The 22,899-nt window shown below is 52.1% G+C and overlaps 3 protein-coding genes across 4 annotated transcripts; 2 read left to right on the top strand and 1 right to left on the bottom strand.

Moving 5' to 3' along the window:
- Positions 1–1,707: 1,707 nt before the first annotated feature.
- On the bottom strand, positions 1,708–11,522 carry FARSA (phenylalanyl-tRNA synthetase subunit alpha). The gene is given in 15 exon segments (XM_010993815.3): positions 1,708–1,993; positions 1,995–2,100; positions 2,793–2,907; positions 3,067–3,144; positions 3,249–3,417; positions 3,509–3,608; positions 3,700–3,784; positions 4,970–5,085; positions 5,162–5,290; positions 5,374–5,466; positions 6,402–6,520; positions 6,610–6,708; positions 6,799–6,936; positions 8,861–9,197; positions 11,370–11,522. Coding segments are annotated over 14 exon segments (1,527 nt in total). The 5' UTR covers positions 9,008–9,197; positions 11,370–11,522; the 3' UTR covers positions 1,708–1,960.
- A 660-nt stretch (positions 11,523–12,182) lies between these two features.
- Positions 12,183–16,115, top strand: CALR (calreticulin). The gene is made up of 9 exons (XM_010993817.3): positions 12,183–12,349; positions 12,707–12,808; positions 12,994–13,197; positions 13,641–13,735; positions 13,825–14,034; positions 14,116–14,229; positions 14,310–14,453; positions 15,153–15,245; positions 15,331–16,115. The coding sequence occupies exons 1-9, from the start codon at positions 12,259–12,261 to the stop codon at positions 15,529–15,531; spliced, it is 1,254 nt and encodes a 417-aa protein (XP_010992119.1). The 5' UTR covers positions 12,183–12,258; the 3' UTR covers positions 15,532–16,115.
- A 1,541-nt stretch (positions 16,116–17,656) lies between these two features.
- On the top strand, positions 17,657–22,564 carry RAD23A (RAD23 homolog A, nucleotide excision repair protein). Of its 2 annotated transcripts, none has more exons than XM_010993819.3 (9): positions 17,657–17,972; positions 19,355–19,516; positions 19,689–19,870; positions 20,009–20,064; positions 20,197–20,324; positions 20,589–20,667; positions 20,787–20,917; positions 21,559–21,723; positions 21,804–22,564. In XM_010993819.3, exons 1-9 carry the CDS (start codon positions 17,901–17,903, stop codon positions 21,915–21,917), a joined length of 1,089 nt encoding a protein of 362 aa, XP_010992121.1. In that variant the 5' UTR covers positions 17,657–17,900; the 3' UTR covers positions 21,918–22,564. The 2 variants fall into 2 exon arrangements, with proteins under 2 accessions (XP_010992121.1, XP_010992120.1); XM_010993818.3 differs by having other exon boundaries at positions 17,789–17,972; positions 20,784–20,917.
- Positions 22,565–22,899: the final 335 nt, after the last annotated feature.

Here is a 22,899-nt window from a genome sequence, read left to right on the forward strand (position 1 = left end):
CTAAAACATGAGACTACTGTAAGGGCTTCAGGGATAGACATCTGGAATACATTAAGAGTTTAATAAACAGTAGCTAACATTAGTAATTTGTGGCAAAGTTCCAAATTAAACAAGATACATCCTCCTCCAGCATCAGATTTGAAGACTGGAGGATTATCTACTGAGAAAAATCTCAGACTTACCTTTAAGCATGCATACCAACACACACCAAAAAAAAAAAAAAAAAAAAAAAAGCAACAAAAATGCAGAACTTTTAGGTGCAAGGGTTTGTGTAACTTTTGAAAACATGCAAAATGAAACTATGTCTTGTTAAAGTAACACATGTAAGTAGCTAAAGTTTAAAAACACCTGAGAATGATAAAATACCAAATTCTGGAGGTCAACCTTAGTGGGGTGGAGGCAAAAGAAACTAGGACAAGCCCATAGGGTCTTCAAACTGTTAGTCACATAGATCTGAAGTGAAAGATCCAAAGCAAGTATAATCTATGCTCAGATTTGAATGAAGTAGGGGTGCATTCCTGGGTGATCGCTGTATTATACTTTGTATTATACATGCTTCACCCTTCCAGCCTTCACTTTTAACATGGCCTCTACCCCTCCCTCCATTTCTGTATTTGTCTGTTCATCAGGTCTCCATGCCTCCCCACCCACCAGTGTCAGCTCCTGAAGCCAAGGGCCAGAGCCAGCTTTGCCCACTGCCGAGCCTTCAGTTCATAAACACCGCTGGTACTTAAGAAGTGCATACTTATTGCATGAATATTTTTCTATATGGCTGGATTATTTAATTTGAAATAAATAAGCAAAAGATTTGAGTGAGGAGCCCTTGGAAGATTGGTGCCTACAGGCTCTGGGACCAGCAAAACCCATGTCCTTAGCTGCCTACCAACTGCACTGGGTATGAGTGGCCTTGTGGTTACTTAAGAAACCGTCCATGTTTCCCCAAGTCCACTGCCCTTGAAGACGTGGAGTGACATGGTGGCTGGGAGCAACTCACAGATACGGGTGTGAGATCTCACTTACTGTTCACCGTGAGTGGTGGGTTCGTGGAGCTTTAACCTACCCATTCATCTCTCCATTCTGGGCTCATCTGAAATCCTTATGAGAATTTTTTTTTAGAGTGGCTTTTTAAGGGGAGAAAGGGATGAATGGGTGGAGCACAGAGGACTTTTAGGGCAGTGAAAACATTATGACACCGTAATGATGAATCCACATCACCATACATTTGTCTAAATCTGCGTACAACACGGGGCGTCAACTGTCATGTCAAATAGGGACCTGGGTGATTATGTGTCAAGGCTGGGGGTATACAGGAAATTTCTGTACCTTCAGCTCAATTTTGCTATAAACCTAAAACTGTTCTTTAAAAAAAAAAAAGGGCAGCTTTACAGGCTTACCTTGCTATGTGCCCCAGCCCACCAATGCCCCAAGGCTCCCAGTTAGTGGGGATCCTGGCTCCTGGGGGCCCCCAACACCCGCCTCGGCCTCCCCTTCCCACATGACCCTTCCACAGGCCTAGGGAGTTCTGTTCCTTTCACCTAGAAGAGGCCTGGCATCAGTAGGTGATCAGTAAATGTTTGATGGAGCGAGTCTTCCCTGGGGGGATCTGGCTTAGGTGGGCCAGGAGCTCCCGAGGATCTAAGACCTCCAACCCACCACACCCCACATCTGGGGCTCAGCACCCTGTCACCCCTAAGGAAAGGCACCAGATGAGTGCAACTGCCCACTTTATTAGCCAGCAGCTGGCCCGTAGGGCCCCTCAAGGCCCACCCTCACAGGTGGACAACAGAATGAACCTGCTACCCACTCCCCTGTCCCTGGGACCCTGGGGCCGGTGGGGAAGAGGAGATACCAGGGGCAGGGGGATGGCCTCACAGAGGCCTTGTAAATACAAGGGGTCACTGGCAGGGATGCAACGGGCAGCAGGGTCTTGGGGAAGGCGGCCTATGCAAGGTGGCTCATGTCATGCGGCCTCCTGTGTTGGAGGGGGGTCCCCGTTCGTTGTCCAGGCGGCACAGGGGACTGTCGTACACCATCTGCAGGTTCACCTTGTGGCCCACCAGCTCCCGGATATTGTTGATGCCATATTTGATCATTGTTGGCCTTGGGTGGGGGGAGAGGATGGGATGGACATGGTTTAACACAAGGTCAGGTCATGTTCTATTCTGATCAGACCCTCTCTGAGGGCTCCCACCTTCCTTGAAGTAAAAGCCCAAGTCCTTCCCGGGGCCTGCAAGGCCCTGCACAATATTCTCTGTCACCTCCCCACCCTCGTCTCCTCCCACTCTCAGCCTTCACTCATTCACTCCTAGCCACAAGGGCCACCTCGGTGTTCTCCAAACACAGCAGTCAAGTTTAAGCCTCAGGGCCTTAGCACTGGCTATTCCCTCTGCCTGGAGCATCCTTCCCCAGATAACCTCATAGCTTATCAATTCATTCACCTCCAGTCTTTGTTCAGATGCCATTTCCTCCACGAGACATTCCCTGACTATGTTTCCTTAACTCTCTCTGCTGTGTTTTCTCTGTAACAGTTACTGTTTTGGGCTACACTCTAGGCTTTATTTGTTGAACTTACTTATTTATCTTGCTAATTATCATCCTTCTCATTCCACCAGACACCCCTGACACAGATGTGTGTGTCGTAATCACGGCACAGGACCAAGCACATGGAAGGTGCTCACTAATGGTCTGTCAGATAAATGAACGAATGGATGGGGCTGCAAGTGTGCAGGCCCCATGCCTGGCAAGTCACCCAACTGAGGCAGCCAGACATCCAAAGGGGTTTGGGTACTCACCGCTCCAGGGAAAGGCCCCAGGCAATGACTGACACATTCTCGGGGAGCCCCATGGGCAGCAGCATCTCGGGGCGGAAGAGCCCAGAGTTTCCCACCTCAACCCACTTCTTCAGACCTGTGGAGGCAGAAGAGTAGGGTGGCTCGTGTGGGTGATACTGGGCCTGGCAGTTAGCCTGGGAGGTGGGGTGTGGGCTTGGCAGTGACAGGGACTGAGGCTGAGTGGTGGGCAGCCTGAGACCTCCTTCCCCGCCCTAGTAGTGGGTTCTAGCCTGACCTTGGTGGTAGCTGAACACCTCCATGCTGGGCTCAGTGTAGGGGTTGTAGGTCGGCTTGAAACGCAGCTGGGTGATACCTGGGTCGGGGGAGGCAGGCAAGCAGAACAGTGAGGATAAGGCTGATGATCAAGGCATCTTCCCACTGCCCACCAACACTGCCTGCCCCAGCCTGCCTGCTTACCCAGCTTGGTGAAGAACTCCCGCAGGACACCCATGAGGTGGCCCAGGGTGAGGCCGTGGTCAGCCACGACGCCCTCAATCTGGTGGAACTCAGCCAGGTGTGTGGCATCCAGGGTCTCATTCCGGAACACACGATCGATGGAGAAGTACTTGGCCGGTGTGAAGGGCTTCTAGGGGTTACAAGCAGGCCAGGCCCCAGTGTGGGTGAGAAGGTCAGTATGACAGCCCCCTGCCCCCTGCACTGCTCAAGCCCAGCCACACCTTCTGGGCCAGGTGGTAGAGGGCGCGGGCGCTGGCTGATGTTGTGTGCGTGCGCAGCAGGTTTTTCCGAGCCTCGTCCAGCTTCCAGTTGTACTTGTACCTTCAGGGAGACACGCAGGAAGCCCATGAACTAGCTCTTGGGCCCCCAACCTCCTTCCCTGTGACACCCCAAAGTCCTGATGCCTCCTCACCCCAGTGAGCCGTAGCCACCCTGAGAGTGAGTCCGCTTGACCCGATGGACGTAGTCCATTGGCAGCTGCAGGGCCTGGGCTGGATCTGGGCAGGACAGAGCAACATCTGGTCAGTCAAGGAGCATTTCTCAAATAGCCACTACACCGAAAACAGACAGTGACATGTGCAGCTCCCTCCCTTACCCCCTACAGCAGCCAGAAGGCACCTGAGGACACCTGAGTCAGTCACATGTCTCTTCTGCCCAAAATCTTCCATGGCTCTCATCTCACTTGGAGAAAAAGCCAAAGCCAAATTTCTCTCTGTGGCCCAGAATGCCCTGCACACTGTCCTGTTACCTCACTGCTCCTGTTTCCTCCCACTCCTAATTGATCGTTTCCTCAAGTCACAGGGCCTCCCTGCTCAGTGGTCAGCACACCAGGCATGTGCCAGCCTCAGGGGCCAGGTCTCTCCCACCAGAACATGCAGGTCTCACCAGGGCAAGGACTTCTGTGCCATTCATGGCTGTGACCCAAGTGTTTAACAGAGACTTTGGCATACAGTAGCAGCTCAGTGACATATGCTGCTTGAATGTGCAAGTTCTTATGGTTCCTTCCAGACACAATTTTACTACGCCTGAAAAGCCTGATACTGAATCCCAACTCTACTACTTAGAGGCTGTGACCCTGGGTAAGTGATGTCCCCTCTCTGAGCCCCAGTTTCCTCATTTGCAAAAGGGGGTTAACAGTCTACTTCCTATAGTTGGTTGGAAAATTAGGATAGTGACTGCTCAATAAGTTTTGGATGCCATGGTGATGACCAGGACGCTGTTGTCCCTGGCCAGGTAATGAGCACCCAACAGCCTCCTGTTCCCTCCTGGTGGGGAAGACAATGACCTTTGTTGGACAGTCATTCAATTTCAGAAAGTACTAAGGGCTGTGGAAGAAAAAACAGAGACCAAGATGGAAGACAAGTGGTGGGAGATTTTAGAACTTGGGGAGGCAACGGCATGTCAGGGTGGTCTCTCTGAGGTGACACCTGTGCAGAGGTTTGATGCTGGAGCCCACCATGCAGATCTGGGAGAAGACAGTTTTCGGCAGAAGGCACAGACCAGCAAAAGCCCTGAGGTAGCCAGGAAGGGAGGTGGAAGGAGGTCACAGAAGTTGACGATGGTGGCTCACATAGGCTTTGCTAGCCGCACTGAGGATAGAGTTTACCCTGTAAAATGGTATGCCACCCCGAAAGGCTCTGCCTAGGCTGAGCACCTCTGATGGTGTGGCGGGGCTCACCCACCTTGCAGGAAGAAGGTGTCATGCTGGTCACGTGCTGGGTGCTGCTGGGGCTGGAAGAGTGCATCAAAGTTCCAGAAGGAGCTCTCAATGAAATTGTCAGTCGGCATCTCGGTGAACCTGGTGGGAGACGCAGCCTGACTGCCCTGCCTGTGTCCAGCAGCTGGGCTGGCCCTGCCCCAGGCCCTGTGCTCACCCCATCTCCAGGAAGATCTGCCGGAACTGGGTGCGGACCTTGAGCAGGGGGTGCAGGTGGCCACTGTCAGGGAGGACGCCGTGGGCTGAGAAATTGTAGGGCTTGAAGGGCCGGTCCCGCCAGGAGCCACTATGGAGAGATGCAGGATACATGGGCCTGGTCGGGGCTGCCTACCACCCACATCGACCCCCAACCCTGGGGCTGCCCCCTACCTGGAGATCATTTCTGGGCTCAGCTCTGTCTCCTGCTTGGAGATGCTGGTGCTGAAGGCACTGCCCTTGCTCACCCAGTAGGTCTTCAGAGTCCTGAGGCCAGAGGAGGGGAGAGGCAATGCTGTCACCTCTTCCAAGCAGTCTCCCCTGACCTCCCATCTGATGTTGACACCAACATCACCCACTAAGTCACTCTGTTGTATTTTTATCCCAACACTTATCATCACCTGAAATCCTCTTATTTGACCCCCACCTACATCCCTATGTTTCGGCGATTATTCAGTGAACAAACATTTACTGAGAACCTACTGTGTGCCGGGGCCTGTTCAAGGCACTAAGCATATAGCTGGGAGTGATAACAACAGGTCAAGTTTTAAGGATTTAATCTATGCTAGGCTCTGTTCCACTGAAATCACCCCATAATCTTGTGAAAAGGGACCATTTTACAGAGGAGTAAACAGAAGCCTGGAAAGATCAGGGGACTTGGTAAAGGTTACAGCTAGTACATGGCAGAGCTGGCAATCGGGCAGCCCCACTCCAGTCTGCGTTCTTTTTACTGCCATGCTCCTGCTACGTCTGCTCAAAGGAGATGTCAGCCCAGTGAGTGCAGAGCCCCAGCCTGTCCGAGTCCCAGCATTCACTAAACTTCAGACAGTGCTTAGTTTGCAAAGGAAATAAACAAGGGCACAAGGGATGGAGACTAGAAGTGAGGAGCTTTTGTGGAATTCAAAGGGAGGAAGGGTATCAGGGTGGCCTCTCTAAGGAGACACATGAGCAGAGGCTGGATGTCGGAACTTGCATTGGAAAATAGCAGGAAGACCCTTCTCGGCATAAGGCACAGCACAGGCAAAGGCCCTGAACTGGCATGAGCCTGGCACGTGTGCCTGACACGCACAGTGTGAAGGAGAGCTGGGAGGAGATTGACAGCACCATGGCCCAGGGCAGGTGGGACAGCTCGCCTTCCCCTCCCCCTGCTCCAGGGCCATGCAGGTGACACGGGTGCGAACCTGGGGGTGGCACCCACTCACACTTCAGTCAGCAGCTTCCTCTTCCGGAGCTCACTCCTCTCCTTCTCTCCCAGCTTCTCAGCCTGTCCACCCCGGACCGTCTGGAGCCGCCGCTGCACCTCATCCTCCACGCTGTCCACCTGCCTCGATGATGGGAATGAGGGGCCGCAAGGGCCAGGGGCCCACCAGTCTGCCCACCCTGCTCGACCATCCCCTGGCAGGGACTCACCACTTGGAACACCCGGGGCCCATCAGCAGCACTCTTATCCACCCGGATCCACTTGTTGGACATGGCCTTGCTGAAGCCCACCTTGCCACTGGGCAGTCGCTAGGGGATCAAGGCTGCAGTGAGTGGGGCTCAAGGGCTGCCATCACCCCATCACCTCTCTAGACCCTGCCCGCCCCCACCGGCTCCTACCATGAGCTCGCTCTGGGGCAGGCCCTCCGAGGGGATGCTGCGAAACACTCGGGCCTCATGGCTGCCCTCCCGAGCAATCTCCTCGCCCTCCGCGGTAAGCTCCCAGCGCTTGGTGGAGCGCAGCTCGGCCTGGATGATCTGCAGGAAAATAGGGGGACACAGGCAGGGACAAGGCTCAGATCCAGGCACCCTTCTGCCATAGCACCAGGTACATGGTTGAAAGCACAGCCTCTGAAGCCAGCTTCACACCCCAGCTGCACCATTTCCCAGCCGACTGATCTCCCCCTCCTGAGCCTGGACTGATCTTCTGTGACCTAGGGATGATGATAAAAAGTATTCACACCTCCCAGGGTGAGGTAAAGTACTAACAGTGTTGCCTGCCTGACAAAGAACAAATTCTTCCTATCACTTCTGAACCTGGGAAAGAGTTTTATGATCTCAGGTGAAAGGATTTATCTGCACACTTACAAGTTTGCATCCCAGTACCTGGAGTGTCAAAGAAGGATGGGAGTGGGGGTGTGTATGTCCACATTACACGCGGGAACCCTAAGCTCCACGAAGAGGATGGGCTTGGGTTACACAGAAAAAGACAAGGCTGGGTGGGACCCACAGGTCCTAGCTCTCTTTTCATTCTAATTCCTATTACACTTGCTGTGTAATCTTGGGAAAGTTGCTTAACCTCCCTGAGCAAAATTTCTTATTCATGAGAGAAAGGTGTGGTGGACTCTACCTCAGAAAGTTGTTTTCAGGAGTCACTAAATCAATACACAGAAAGGATGTAGAGTGCTTAGCATGCAAGAAATGCTGCATAAGTTCTAACTACTGATACTACTACTATTATTTTACCATCACTGTTCTTAGACTGAACTACATTAAATTACCACTACTTAACCATCTGTAACCTACACAAATGTCAATTTCAATCAAGGTACTGTCATCCCATACAACATAGCTTCAATTCCTTTGTGCACTGATGACCTTAGGCTTTGCAGCCTGAGCACCTAATTTCAAATCCAGGATAGCCTTTTCCTTCTGTTGACACTGATCAAGTGTCTGACCAGTGCTCAGAAGTTGTCACATCTGCAAAATGGGGATAATAACAGCATCATCATCCTAAAGTTACATCAAAGAGTGGATAATAAATAAAGCTGAGACTAGAGTGGGACACAGAACATGAGCTTGATGAATAGACAGCCCAGATCTGTTCTTTTGAGTCGTGGATCCAGCCTCCTGGGTGAGCCACAGGTCCCTCAGCATCCTCTCCCTCTGGCTCCATCACCCTTCACTTGTTCAAGTTAGAAGGCTGAACTTCATCAGTGGGTGCTCCTCCTACCTTGCCATGAATTTCATTTCATTCCTTCTCCTGAATCGTTTCTCCATTCCAGCTGCCTCCCTATAGCCAGAGACCACACCCTCTAGTCTGAGAATGTGCCAACCTCTGCCCTTGTCCCCTCACCTCCAGTCCTGCCCCTGCCAATCCTTCCCAAGAGTGATGGAGGCAGTTTGCACATCTGAGTGGCTCCAGCAACTGCCACGGCCCCCCAGTACCTCGGTGAGATAAAGACCTACAATACCTTGCAAATTCTGGCTCTGTTGGTCTCTCTCACCACTTGCCTCCCCACCCCACCGATCCCCAAAATGCCATGACTTTCCTCCTCAATGCAGAAACCCGACTCAGCTGTTATCTCCTTTGGGATGATCCCCAAGTCGGGGTCAACTGTCACCTCTGAGTTTCCTGTGCTTTCACCACTCTGGTCACTTGGGTATATCCCCCATTAGACTACAATCTCCGTGAAGGCAGCGACTGCGTCTTTCTTGTCCACCAGCATACTCCCCACTCCCTGACAGTGATCATGCCTCAATAGACATTTCCTATATGAGGAAAGTCCGTGAGCCCGGGCCCTCACAAGTTCCTGACTCTCCGCCTGCGCACCCTCGGCTGGACGCATATACCATTACCCTTATCCAGGCCTCAGAGAGTTTGGCCTGTAGACCGAGCCCTCCTGGCAAGGGAACCACAGAAGAAAAAGCTAGGAGGCCCGGCATCACGGGCCCCGCTCACCTCGCCCAGCGCCTGCAGGCTCTTCACGGCGCCCACCACGGCCTGGTGCTCCACGCCCAGCTCGGCCGCCAGTTCTGCGCTGTCCAGACCGCCATCAGCCGCCTCCAGCCGCCGCAGCAGCACCTCCGCCACGGGGCCGTCTGCCATGGCTGCTCCCAGTGCGCTCGGCGTGTCCCTGCCGGCGACCAGAACAACCGGAACCGGAACCGGCGCCGGGAGCGTGCGCCGCCATCTTGATTGTGGTGTATCACGTTGAGGGCTCGAGTGCCGCCATCTTGAGTGTGTCACTTGAACTTCAGGCGAGGTAAGGACCCAGTCCTAGCTGGACTGGTGGTGTCTGGTTGACCAGAGAGGTCAAATTAATGCCATCAAGGACAGACTCACAGCATTGTTTTAAACTTCACCTACCCCGCCTGCAGCGGACTGTGTGACCTTAGACTTCCCCCTCTTTGGACCAGAGTAGTCACCCTTCGAGGATTTTTTTTCTTTTTACATTTTTTTTCTTGAGTTGTAGTCCTTTTACAATGTTGTGTCAAATTCCAGTGTAGAGCACAATTTTTCAGTTATACATGGACATACATATATTCATTGTCACTTTTTTTTTGCTGTGAACTACCACAAGATCATATATATATATATATATATATATATATATATATATATATATATATATATATATCCCTGTGCTATACAGTATAATCTTGTTTTTCTATTTTGCATATGCCTGTCGGTATCTACAAACTTTGAAATCCCAGTCTGTCCCTTCCCACCCCACTCGAGGATTCTTTTTTACCCCACAGGAAGGCTGTGGGTGGTGGGCTCCAGAGATAGTCATTCTGCTAATGTCAACTACTTTAAAATTTTCAAAGGGAGGCTGGGTAGGGACCCAACTCTATTTACATACGGGAAAAGTACTCACTTAATAATAGTTACAGTCGAAGTAGCAGCCAACCTCTATGGACATTCTCCAGTGTGCCCAGCCAGCCCAGTGCTAAGTTCTTCAGGTGTGTTATTTTATTTTCCTCAGAAGTATATGACGTAGATAGTGATATAATTTCCATTTCACGGATGTGAAAATAGAGGCCTAGAGCATGATATGCCTTGCCCAAGCTACTGTAAGGAGTTGGTGGAGATGGTGTCAGAAATTATAAATACCCCAGAGCCTGACTTCTCCCCTCATCCTCATGCTTTGGGAATCTCAATGTCAGGTATATAACTCATAGTATAGATCAGTGCTGTCCTATAGAAATATTATTTGAGATAAAAATGTAATTTTACACTTTCTAGTAGCAATGTTAAAAACAAAGTGGGTGAAATTAATTTGAGAATTTACAGAACCTAAAATGTCCAAATTATTGTTTCAACACTCAATATAAAAGTACTAGTGAAATAGTATACATCCTTTTTCATACTAAGTTTTCAAATTCTTTCTGTGCCTCAGCTTTCTCACTTGGATGGAAATGTCTGCAAGCCCAGGTTATTGTGGGAATTAAGAGAAATAGTGCCCACACATGTACATCATATTTGCTGATACTGAATGGAATGTGGACTGTGTGATGGGTGCTATTCCAAGCAGTAAACATTTACTCATTAGCCATCACAATTGTTGTTTAAGCCTGGAAAATGGGGTTACTAATATCCTTGATCCTAGGTCTACAGTGCAGTTCTGATAAAAATTCAGAATACATCCCTCAGAGTCTCCTCTTAGCTTCAAAGCACTTTCCTCATTTTTGTTTGTTATGTATTTCCCACAGGAGTCTTTTTTTCCTTCCTTCTGTCACACATCAAGTAGGTTTTAAGCTTGTTCTGTGCCAGGTGCTGCAGGAGACACTGGGGCATGGTGGGGTGAACAAGACAGGTATAGTATGTACCTGTGGGCAGGAAGCACCAAGCCTGTGTGTCCATGACACATGGTGGAAAGAAGGGAAGGCGAGAAGGTCAGGGGAAGGCCTAGAGTGGTCATCCTAGGCTTGGGGGTCCTTGTGGACCAGGTTGGGCAATACCGGATACTGCCTCATGAAGGGGCAGAACCTCAGCATCTCCAGGATTCCTCATTCCTCCCTTTTCTAAGTCCCCACCCCTAGAGGGGAAGCACTTCCTTCCCACCCTTTGTCTAGGACCCCCCTCCTTCACTGCTTCCGCAGTTTACTCCCACTTCCCAGGTCCAGGGCCTATGTGCTCAGTTTGGGAAACCCCCAGCTTTCCTTCCTCCTTCTTGCAGCCTAGGGGAAGAGAGCTGGTGTCAGTCACTGTCAGTCATGTGCCTTTGGCTTCAGAAGAAGGCTCTAGGTTTAAGGGTCCTGCCCATCTCCCTTGAACCTTATCTTCCCGACCATCTGTCCCTTTTTTTTTCCTCCCCAACGGAACCCCCTGCCCTCTCATCCTCAGCCGTTTAATTGCAAAAGCAGGCCGTTTGTGGGAGACCACAAGACAGCGACCACTTTCATTTACAGGCCGAGGAGGCGGTGGGGGGGGTGAAAGAGCGGCTTTAACAAGGGGAACAACCAACCTATAGCCACAACTTCGAGCCGTCTGGGCTTCCTTTTCCTTGTCCCAGGACATTTCTCAAAGCTTTAACAGCATCTCTGACGGGCAGCAGCTGGCCAGGGTCGCTCCTTCTGGCTTTTCAGTAACTTCCCTGACATCAGAGTGGCTAAGTGACTTGCCCCAGGTCACACAGCAGCAGTCTGACAGGCTGCCAAGGCAGTAGGGGCCGCACGGAGGAGAGGCGGCACTCTCCCAGCAGGCTTGCATGGCTCTGGTGCTGGGCTGAAATTAATCTCCAGGGCTGGATGCTATCTGCTCCATTCTAGGCGGGGAGGTGGGTAGGGAGAGTCGGAGTGGGAGGAGTTCCCCAAATTCAGGGTAGAAAAAGGCTACGAAAACCTTGCCTACCCGTCCTGGTAGAGGGGATAAGCGGAGTAGAGGCTGGAGCAGATCCCCAGTTCTGCACTGTAGCACCTGCTCTCGCGCGGGTTCTTTAAACCGCCAGATCGCTAGCGAGGCGCGCGGGCAAGGGCGGGGTTGGGCCGAGGTCTGGTCACATGACCTAGCCTGAGGCGCTCCAGGCCCCCACTCCACCGGTGGGCGTCCCCCACAACGCGTGGTCGACCTTCATTGGCCAGTGTTGCGGCCAATAGAAATCGGCCATCTGGGAACCCAGCGTTCCGAGGCACAGTCTAACATGCTGAGCCGACAAAGGTCCAATGGAAAGGCACGGCTATGTGCACAGACCAATGTTAAGGTGGGGGAGGCGGGCCAAGAGGCCGGACCAGGTTGGTTTGAGAGGCGGTCGGGTATAAAAGCGCGCGGCCGGCAGCAGCGTCCGTCCCTATTGCAGAGCAGCTGCTGAAGGAGTGACTTAAAGGGCTTGCCAGCCGCCGCCCCCTCGGCCCGCCATGCTGCTACCGGTGCCGCTGCTGCTCGGCCTTATCAGCCTGGCCGCCGTTGAACCCACGGTTTACTTCAAGGAGCAGTTTCTGGACGGAGGTAACGCCTAGTCCCGCCTCGAGGCCGTTCTAACGACGCGGCTGGCCCCCCATTCCATATCTGCGTGTCGCCTGTAATTACTGCTCAGCGGGCCAACACGGTGGCCCTTCAGGGACTAGAGCTGCAGGCGATCCTTCCCTCTGCGTCCCTGGGGAGCGTGTAGAGCGCAGTGGCGGGAATTAGGGTTCACCCGAGGATGTTTAAGCCTACGGAGGTGTCAAATTAGAGGTTGGGGCGGGGGCAGTCAAGGTGGGGGGCGAATCTCCTTTCTTGCTCCTACCTGTTTGTGGCTCCTGGTAGACGTTTGATAGGGGATAATCAACACGGCGACGCTGACCTGCCCCTTTCATCCTTTAGACGGGTGGACCGATCGCTGGATTGAATCCAAACACAAACCGGATTTTGGAAAATTCGTTCTCAGTTCCGGCAAGTTCTACGGTGACCAGGAGAAAGATAAAGGTAAGAGCTCAGGGTTGGGTGCTCAGATCCAGGAGGACTTCCTGGAGGAAGCCCTAGCCACCACACAGTTTGGGTATCTCTAGGAGCATGGCAGGTGGAGGAAGCGGGAGTCGTTTATATCTCTCATCCTTAGGGTGCCCCGGGGATTGTGGCCGAGCCCTGACCTTACTACCATCCCTTGCTAGGGCTGCAGACAAGCCAGGATGCCCGGTTTTACGCACTGTCGGCCAGATTCGAGCCCTTCAGCAATAAGGGTCAGACGCTGGTGGTGCAGTTCACCGTGAAACACGAGCAGAACATCGACTGTGGGGGCGGCTATGTGAAGCTATTTCCAGATGGTTTGGACCAGACAGACATGCACGGAGACTCCGAATACAACATAATGTTTGGTGAGGGGGCCCCACCCTGGTGCTGACTTCTGATTAGTTAGAGGGAATCTGAAACCCCTTAATTTCTTCACAGCCTTTGAAAGGGGGTCTTCAGGGCACAGAAAACACTTAAATAGGGTTGACTTTTATTTGGAGGGGAAGCTGAGGGAATAGTTGAAGTTGGCAGCAACTTACTGCATTTTATCATTGGTTGAAGATTGGTAATTTCTACGATTTTATGTAGGCGTTGCCCAATTCTACAAGTGAAGATAATGTGAATTCCAGAGCACCGATTTTTTTTCTTTTTTTAAATGTCTACCTACAGTACCTTAGAGCCAAGATCATCTCTTTTTTGAGCTTTACAGACCTGAATTTTAAGAACTAAGTTTTCTTTTTTTAGAGGGACTGGGGGGCCTATAATGGTAGGTAGCCTCCAGCTCTGATTGGACCTGCTCCTCACCTAGGCCCGGACATCTGTGGCCCTGGCACCAAGAAGGTTCATGTCATTTTCAACTACAAGGGCAAGAACGTGCTAATCAACAAGGATATCCGTTGCAAGGTGTGCCTGGGGGTGGTGACAAATGGCTGTCTGGGGAGGTTCAGAGACCGGTCTGGTGGGCGGGGCCGCTCAACTTCCACTCTCTTCAGGATGATGAATTCACACACCTGTACACGCTGATTGTGCGGCCCGATAATACCTATGAGGTGAAGATTGATAATAGCCAGGTGGAGTCAGGCTCCTTGGAGGATGATTGGGACTTCTTGCCACCCAAGAAGATAAAGGATCCCGATGCTGCAAAGCCTGAAGACTGGGACGAGCGAGCCAAGATCGATGACCCTACAGACTCCAAACCTGAGGTTGGTTTGTGGGCAGGGGCTACCCCCTATGAAGCGTGCGGAGGAGACTGGGCCAACTCTGACCTCCTTGTGTATCTTCAGGATTGGGACAAGCCTGAGCACATTCCTGACCCTGATGCTAAGAAGCCTGAGGACTGGGATGAAGAGATGGACGGAGAGTGGGAACCACCAGTGATTCAGAACCCAGAGTACAAGGTGAGCCTGGGGCTCTGAGCAGGATGGTGTACAGTGGAGAATGCACTCCCCTCCGCTCACCCACCAGTTCCCTTTTGCAGGGTGAGTGGAAGCCCCGGCAGATTGACAACCCGGATTACAAGGGCACTTGGATCCACCCAGAGATCGACAACCCTGAGTACTCCCCTGATAGCAACATCTACGCCTATGAAAACTTTGCTGTGCTGGGCCTGGATCTCTGGCAGGTGAGACACAGGGAAGAGGAGGTGCCCTAAGGGACCTCAAGTGCTCGGGGTCAACCCAAGAGGAAAGGGACAAGAGAGATCTGACTCCAAAATGGTGCCTTTTTTTTTTTTTGAAGAAATTCCTGATCTGTATGGAGTTCTTACGGCACCCACATTGAAATTGTACTTACTGTGTGCCTGGTACTTTTTTAAGTGTCTGTATGGGAACCAACTTCATTTAACTGCTCCCAACAACCTAGACAGTAATTAGATAACCCCATTAGAAAATTAGGTTCACAGGCACCAAATTTTTTTGTCTCCCCCTTAACAGAGGCACTGGGGATTGAATGCTGTACCAATGAGCTATAACTCCCTACCCATCTAGGGACTGAATTTTTGTTCTGTTCAGTGCTGTACTTTCTGCACCTCGAATGGTGCCTGGCACATAGTAGGTACTGGGAAAATATCTGAAGAAGGGAGTCAGACCCCATTTTACAGATGAAGAAACTGAGGTGCAGAGAAGTGAAGTCACCAGCCTAAGATTGCATAGGCAGGAAATGGCAGAGTTGGGGTTTGAACCCAGGCAGTCTGTTTTTTACCTCAGCATTAGATGCAGCATTGTGTAGTGGTTATGGGAACATGGGCAGGAGCCCTTGCCAAGGCCAACAGGTATCCCCCTCTGACCACTCTTCCACCCTCCCCCACCCTGGCCCTATCCAGGTCAAGTCTGGCACCATCTTTGACAACTTCCTCATCACCAACGATGAGGCCTATGCTGAGGAGTTCGGCAACGAGACATGGGGCATGACAAAGGTGGGACCAGGGTCCAGTCCTGGGCTGGGGAGTGGGCAGGGCTGGCAGGGGAGTCCAGGCCCTGAGGTGTGTGGTTTGCACACAGGCAGCAGAAAAGCAAATGAAGGACAAGCAGGATGAAGAGCAGAGGCTAAAGGAGGAGGAGGAGGACAAGAAGCGCAAGGAGGAGGAGGAGGCAGACAAGGAGGATGAGGATGACAAGGAGGAGGACGAGGAGGACGAGGATGACAAGGAGGAGGACGAGGAAGAAGATGCTGCCGCTGGCCAGGCCAAGGATGAGCTGTAGGGGCCACACCACCACCTCCAGGGTTGGACTGAGGCCTGAGCGCTCCTGCTGCAGAGCAGGCCGCGCCAAATAATGTCTCTATGAGACTGGAGAACTTTTTTTTTTTTTCCAGGCGGGTTCTGATTAGGGGTGGATATTGGTTTTGTCCCCCCACCATCCCCCCCTTTTTTTTTAACTGGTGTTTTGTCTCTGATTCTCCTTCAGCCCTCATCCCTGGCCTTCATCTTTCTTAATTTGACATTTTCACCTGTCCCTTGCTCTCCTCAGATCCCTTAGTTCCCCTCCAACTTGGGGACTCAGGGTAGATTGGGATATGGTGTAGAGGAGAAGCCCCAGGCCCAAGATTCCATCTTTTCACCTTCCCTGGATCCCAGAGGGGTGTAGGGGAAGAGGGTGGTATCCCCAGCCTTTCAGCACTGAGGAAGAATGGGGCTCTTAGGACCTGGGCTCTGACCCACCCCCGCTTTCTTCCCCGCCCCCAGAAATGGGCCACTTCTGAGTGGGGCAGCGGGTTCTAGCTCGGCTCATACTGAGAATGTAAGAACTACAAACAAAATTTCTATTAAATTAAGTTTTGTGTCTTCCTCCTGTGTCTCCTTTTGTGGGAGGTGACTTAAGTGAGGCTCATTTTTCATCCACTAAAGTGTTGGCTGAATGTCCCATAAGGTTACAGGGGCCCTTGTTTACCCCTAGAATCCCAAATGAGTGGGAAAGAGTAACTTAAAAGTACTGTTACAGAGACTCCATGTATTAACTCTTTTGAGTCCTTGCATAAAACTGGTGAGTTGGTTTTAGTACCAGTTTGATGAGGAGACTGAGGTCCAGACTTTAAGAGGTGGGACAGGGATATGAGCCCACACCTTAGCCACTATCTCATACTGACTGTTTTATACTGAACTGCTTTAGTATATATGTACCTCTTTTACCTACTAAGGAACAAGATTACATAGAGCTATTGGAGAGTTTTAAACATCTTAGTACTAGCCAAAAGATTTTTTTTTAATAGTCAAGGAAGTAGGTTTAGAGATTTTATTTAGCATGCCTGTGTTCTTCGTTGGCCAAGTTGGGATTTGAACCTTTGGAAGGGAAAAAGGTGGCCTCAAGGGAAGGTGCAGAAATGCAGAGGGTCTGGCTCCACCTCTATTGGGTTTCATGAGGCTGCCACTTAAGTCCAGTAGGTAGTTGGAAACTGATGTGCCTTGCTGCAGGAGAGGTAAGAATCAATGAAGCCTGGCCTATTCTGGAAGCTTATGGTGTGCAGTGAAGGGAGAAGCAGCAGGACCAAGTTAGAATTGGGTAATGCACGAGAGGTGACAGGTAACTGCCTGGAGTCCTACTTGGATGGGAATGGTGAGAACAGGTTTGGAGGCAAGTTCATGGTCAGTTGAGGACTTTGGAGGATGGGGAAGTCCACCCACTAACTGGAAGGTAAGCCCATCGCCATCCAGTCAGCCACAGCACCCTCTTCTGCTTTGGCCAACCAACCTTTCAATTCTTGTTCTTTGGATAGGACTTCACGCTTCCTTCCTGTGGCCTGTGGCCCAGCCCCAGCCTTCTGGGAAGCCTCCAGGATTGATGTATCTAGCGAAAGTTTAAGGAGGGAATTTTGTATTCAATGTAGGAAAGACTAGAAAGTTACATCTTCCTTAAATACTTCAAATGGTCAGGAAAGGAGCTGCAGAGAGATGGGAGACCTAGGAATTAGACCTGCAGATTCACTCAAAAAATCCAGCTCTTGCCTCACGAATGAATGGGGCCACAAGATGGCCTTGTGTCCCTGCTTCCACAGCCAAACATGTTTAGTGTGTGGGATTTGTATTTTTAATTGTTGGTAACTTTCAAGTATCCTTTATAGGTTTTTCAGGGCTTGACAGGCTTCCTGTCAGGGTGGGCAGACCAGAATAAGCCCCAATTGGAACGAGCAAAAAAAATGAACACAAGATTTTTATGGAAGAAATACAAGTGTCGATACATGTACATGAAAATTTTGCTCAACGTCAGCAAATAAATGAAACTTACGGGGGCGAAACTGGGGACATCGGAGCCATTTTGTGGCCGCATTACGTCACCGCTGACGGGGAAGGCGTCACTCGCAGGAAGCCACGTGATGGTTGTGCTTGCGGAGTGAGAAGCCACCTCCCGGCCAAGGGGCAAAGTTAAGTCTGCGCATGCCTCGCTCGAGGCCACAATTGCGCACGCTCACGAAGGACAAGAGGGGCGCGCACAGGTCACGTGCTCCGGTGGTCGGCGCGCGCACCGCCTGCCCCGGAAGCGGTCTGCGTGCGGCGCGGCTGGGCGCTAAGATGGCGGCGGCGTGAGTTGCATGTTGTGTGAGGATCCCGGGGCCGCCGTGTCGCTCGGGCCCCACCATGGCCGTCACCATCACACTCAAAACGTTGCAGCAGCAGACCTTCAAGATCCGCATGGAGCCTGATGAGACGGTGCGAGCCAGGCCGGAGCCCGGGAGCGGGAGCGACGGGTGCTGGGGTTGGGGTGGGGGCGGGGAGGCCGACATCCCAATGGGAGAGACGGGGAAGACAGCGGGGGGCCGGGCCTTGCCCATTCCCTCAATCTGCCCGACTTCCCCGGACCACCCCCAACCCCGATGGTTCCCGGCCCAGCCCCTGGTGGCTCAGGCAGTGCTCTTGGGTCAGTCTCCGGGCGAGGCCCCACCCCCGGGGCGCCCGCCAGGCCCCGGCTCCAATGTCAGCGTCCTCGCGGGGCGCGGGAGCCACAGGCTCAGATTCCTTGCCGGGCCGCTTTCTCTGGGACGGGTCCTCTGAGTTGCCAGCTTTGTAGGCGTCTCCTCAGGACGTTGGTGGCTGAATCTGGGAATAGTGACCAGGATATGCTGAGTGATGACAGCAACGACGATGATAATGATAATAAAACGGCTTGAGTTTCAGTGGTCTGTGTTTGTTCTTCACCAGTCGCTGAGCGTTAGTGCTATCTTAACTAAATCTGCAAAGTAGGCTTGTCATTCGGAGACTCCGAGTCTCCCCATTTTACAGATGTGGAAACTTAGGGGTTAAAGAAGTTTGCTACGAAAAAAAAAAAGTTTGCTACAGTCCCAAACAGGAAAGAATAGCAGAGCTGGAATTCAATTTGGATTTATCTCAAGTGAGAGTTCACAGTCTAAACATGATGCTGTGTTTTTAGCTGAAAAGAGACTACTTAGGACCTATCAAACATATGTTTTTGGTACTTTCTGCACAACTTCCCCCATGAGGGAGACATTGAGGTTCACTTTTGTAGAAAAAGAAACATGCTCAGATTTTTTGACCAGCCCAGTTGTTTGACTTTGGGCAAGTTAGTTGACCTCTCTGTTCCTCTCTTCTCAAATATGAATTGATGCTAATGATAACTATTTCACCCAGTTATAAGGCTTTAAGCTTGTGACACATGTACATTTACAATAGGACTGTCAACTTAGGATTCTCTCAGTAAAAGCCACTGTTGGCAGCTTGAAGTGAGGAACCCTTGTATCTCCTTTTTGTTCTGTAATTCTATTTTTTTCTTTCTTTTTTAACATCATGTTTACACCATCTGAAATACATATTTGCTTTTTCTTCTTCCGAATTAGTGTCATGTCCATGAAAACAGGGACTTAGTATTGTTTTATTTTCTGCTAAGTCTTCAATGCTTAAAACTATCCCTGGCCCATACAAGTATTCAGTGAATATTTGTTGAATGGTGGAACGGCCTATGCTTGATTTTGAAGCTTAGCCCCTCAGCCTTCAGGTCTTGCTGTCACCCCCCCAACAAAACTAGAAGGGAAGAGAGAATCTTGGGGTTTGCAATGACTGTGTACCCCTCCCTTCAGGTGAAAGTGCTAAAGGAGAAAATAGAAGCTGAGAAGGGTCGAGATGCCTTCCCCGTGGCTGGACAGAAACTCATCTATGCTGGCAAGATCCTGAGTGATGATGTTCCCATCAGGGAATATCGCATCGATGAGAAGAACTTTGTGGTTGTCATGGTGACCAAGGTGGGTGAAGAGTGCTGGTTGGGACACTGGGTGGGTGGATTAGCTGGGGAGCTGGCAAAGAGCCTGTTTGCCCAAGAGAGATTAGCCATGAACGGGGTGGGGCTGAGCTGCAGTGGGATGTTGGGGCTAGATAGAAATACTGATGCTTGCTCCATTTTTCTGGCTTTCACAGGCCAAAACTAGCCCAGGCACCTCAGTACCCCCAGAGGCCTCACCTACTGCTGCCCCGGAGTCTTCCACATCCTTCCCATCAGCCCCTGCCTCAGGCATGTCTCATTCCCCACCTACCACCAGAGAGGACAAGAGCCCATCGGAGGAATCAGTCCCCACGACGTCCCCAGAGTCTGTGTCAGGGTAAGGTGGGGAACAGCAGCCCCAGCTTGGGCCCTGTCTTCCCAGCACATTTCAGCACCCACATTTGTGGTTCCACACACCTGGGGGAGGGCCAGCCACCAGAAGCCAGGGTCCGATTTCTCTCTCTTGAATTTGCAGCTCTGTTCCCTCTTCAGGTAGCAGCGGGCGAGAGGAAGACGCGGCCTCCACGCTAGGTGGGTGGGTGGTCCCCAGAGCAGAAATGACTGGGTGCCCCAGCCATCAGCTGGGCCTCATGTGGGTGTGGGAGGGCTTGGGAGCTGCCCTTCCCTCTCCTTGGTACCCAGCTCTTGCTGCTCCCTCCACAGTGACTGGCTCTGAGTATGAGACGATGCTGACGGAGATCATGTCTATGGGCTATGAGCGGGAGCGGGTCGTGGCCGCCCTGAGAGCCAGCTACAACAACCCCCACCGAGCCGTGGAGTATCTGCTCACGGTGAGGTGGGGCCGCTGCCTCCTGGGGAGTCCTCAAGGGAGCATGTGGGCTTCAGTGCCCTGCTGGGTGGTCAAAACCTCCCTCTCAGAGACTTTGGGTTATGGTTCTGGCCAGGAAGGACTTCCTGTGGGAGCCTGGACTTGAGCAGTGGGGTGGGCCTGTGGAGGGCAGAACGGAGGTCTCACTTGTCTCCTACCAGGGCTGAGTATGCAGGAGGGAGGCCATGGGCAGTCTGTGCTTTGAGCTAAATAGGACTCCTGACAGGGAATTCCTGGGAGCCCCGAGCCAGAACACGGTTCTGTCCAGGAAAGCCAAGTGTCTGAGCAGCCGGCCACAGAAGCAGGTGAGTGGATTGGGAGGTGTGCAGGTGGCGTGTCTGCTGTAAAGGCATCTGACTCATCTCCCCCATACTTCAGGAAGCCCAGGTTGGTGTCTGACCACACACCTTCCTTCTGCCAGCAGGAGAGAACCCCCTGGAATTCCTGCGGGATCAGCCCCAGTTCCAGAACATGCGGCAGGTGATTCAGCAGAACCCGGCGCTGCTGCCTGCTCTGCTCCAGCAGCTGGGCCAGGAGAACCCCCAGCTTTTACAGGTACTGCCCTGGGCACAGAGTGAGTCATTACGGTACCCCCTGCCCTCCCCAGTGGGTACCATAGCCCTAGAGAGTGAGCCTGGCCCAGCATGGTAGGTAGGAGTCTCTACGCTTGGAAAGCAAGACTGGAAGACAGCCTCCCTGCGACCTAATGACCTACGTGGTTTTGTGTAACGCTCCCAACCACGTTGCAAGGTGTGGGTGGTACCATCATCACCATCTCTGGAGGAAAATGCCAGAGGCTTGGAGCAGCCTGGCAACTGGTGGAGTGTGTGTCTGCATCCAGCCTCTGGGTCCTTTGCTCTGACTCAGCTCTGCATTTTAGCTGTCGGCTTCATCTTTGTCTTTAGGGTTGCATGGCAGCACCCAGGACCACTGTGCTCAGTAGGGCTCCATCCTGCCCTTGCAGGTTCCTGAGCAGAGGGGCAGTGGCCCTAGGGTGTGACAGGGTCCTCTAGGTCCTCTGTGAAGGCCTGTCTCTCCTGGTTCAGGCTTCTACCCCCCAATTTTTGTTGCTGTTTGGCCAGAATAGACACTCTCTAAATATCTGCTGGGTGAATGAGAAAGCAAGGGCTGTGATTGGGACCTAGGGAAGGGAGGACAAGGGCTGTGGGTCAGCATCCCTTCACCCGTCTTCACAGCAAATCAGCCGGCATCAGGAGCAGTTCATCCAGATGTTGAATGAGCCCCCTGGGGAGCTGGCAGACATCTCAGATGTGGAGGGTGAGGTGGGTGCAATAGGCGAAGAGGCTCCGCAGATGAACTACATCCAGGTGACACCGCAGGAAAAAGAAGCTATAGAGAGGGTAAGAGGCCTGGCTGCGGGGTGACCTCATGGGTGGGCAGGGTCCCCACCTCCTGCTCATACCTGCCCATCTTCCCACAGTTGAAGGCCCTGGGCTTCCCAGAGAGCCTGGTGATCCAGGCCTACTTCGCTTGTGAAAAAAATGAGAACTTGGCTGCCAACTTCCTCCTGAGTCAGAACTTTGATGACGAGTGATGCCAGGAGGCCAGGCCGCCCATCGACCCCTCCTTCTACAAAAGTTTTATAAAAGAAAAAGTATATATATATATTCACGTTTATTTAAGAAGTGGAAAAAAAAATCAAAAACCTAAAAAAAAAAACCCACCCCAATTTCCCCCTCCTAAAGTGGCCCCTATTCCTGTCTTGGCCTGAGAAGACCTGGGCCAGACAGCTGTCCCCCCTTTCCCCCGCCCCAGCCCAGCCTGCTCCAAGGAGCTGGCAGGACTGGAGGTGACAGATGGGCCCCTCTTGGCCTCTGTCCCAGCTCCCTGCAGCCAGATGGAGAGGCGGCTGCTTGCTTCCCCATCCCCCAAAGAGCCCCTGAGACCTCCCCCCACCCTCTTCCAGGGCGAGGGGAAGCTGGAGCTGTAAACTTTGATCCTCCATTGGAGTGGCCCAAATCTTTCCATCTGGGGTGAGCACTCAGAGGCCCAAGATTCCCCTCCCTGGTCTGGCTTTGGCCTCCATCCTGCATCCCTTTGCTGGGGAGGAGGAAGCCTGGTTTGTCCCGCCTGGGGAGGGGGAAACATCAGAGTTGCTCTGGAGGTCAAGGCCACCCCCCACCCCAGAACAGAACCGTGTCTCTGATAAAGGTTTTGAAGTGAATAAAGTTTCAAAAGCCAGTCCTGTGGTTTGTGCCTGCTGGGGCTTCCCACTTCAGCTTGTCTGGGTCTGGGGGCTGGTTGGGCCCAGGAGATGCAGGCATGCCACAAAGGGACAGAGGGCTCTGTCAGCTTCTGCAAATTGTGGCGTCCAGTGTTTCCACCCCCTCCCCCCAAGCTGTCTCATTCCCAGGCAGTGGGCCCCAGCCCTGGCTCAGCCTTGGAAGGGCTGCTTCTCCCTGCCCCCCACCATCATCACCACAGTCTGTTTTGGCTACACTTCCCCCCTGGTAATTGGCTAATTACTGGAGATTAATGTTGGTAAACAGAAGCCTTCTTCTACACTGCCATCTGCT

The sequence above is a fragment of the Camelus dromedarius genome, chromosome 27 (genome assembly GCF_036321535.1).
Source record: "Camelus dromedarius isolate mCamDro1 chromosome 27, mCamDro1.pat, whole genome shotgun sequence".
NCBI lineage: Eukaryota > Metazoa > Chordata > Mammalia > Artiodactyla > Camelidae > Camelus > Camelus dromedarius.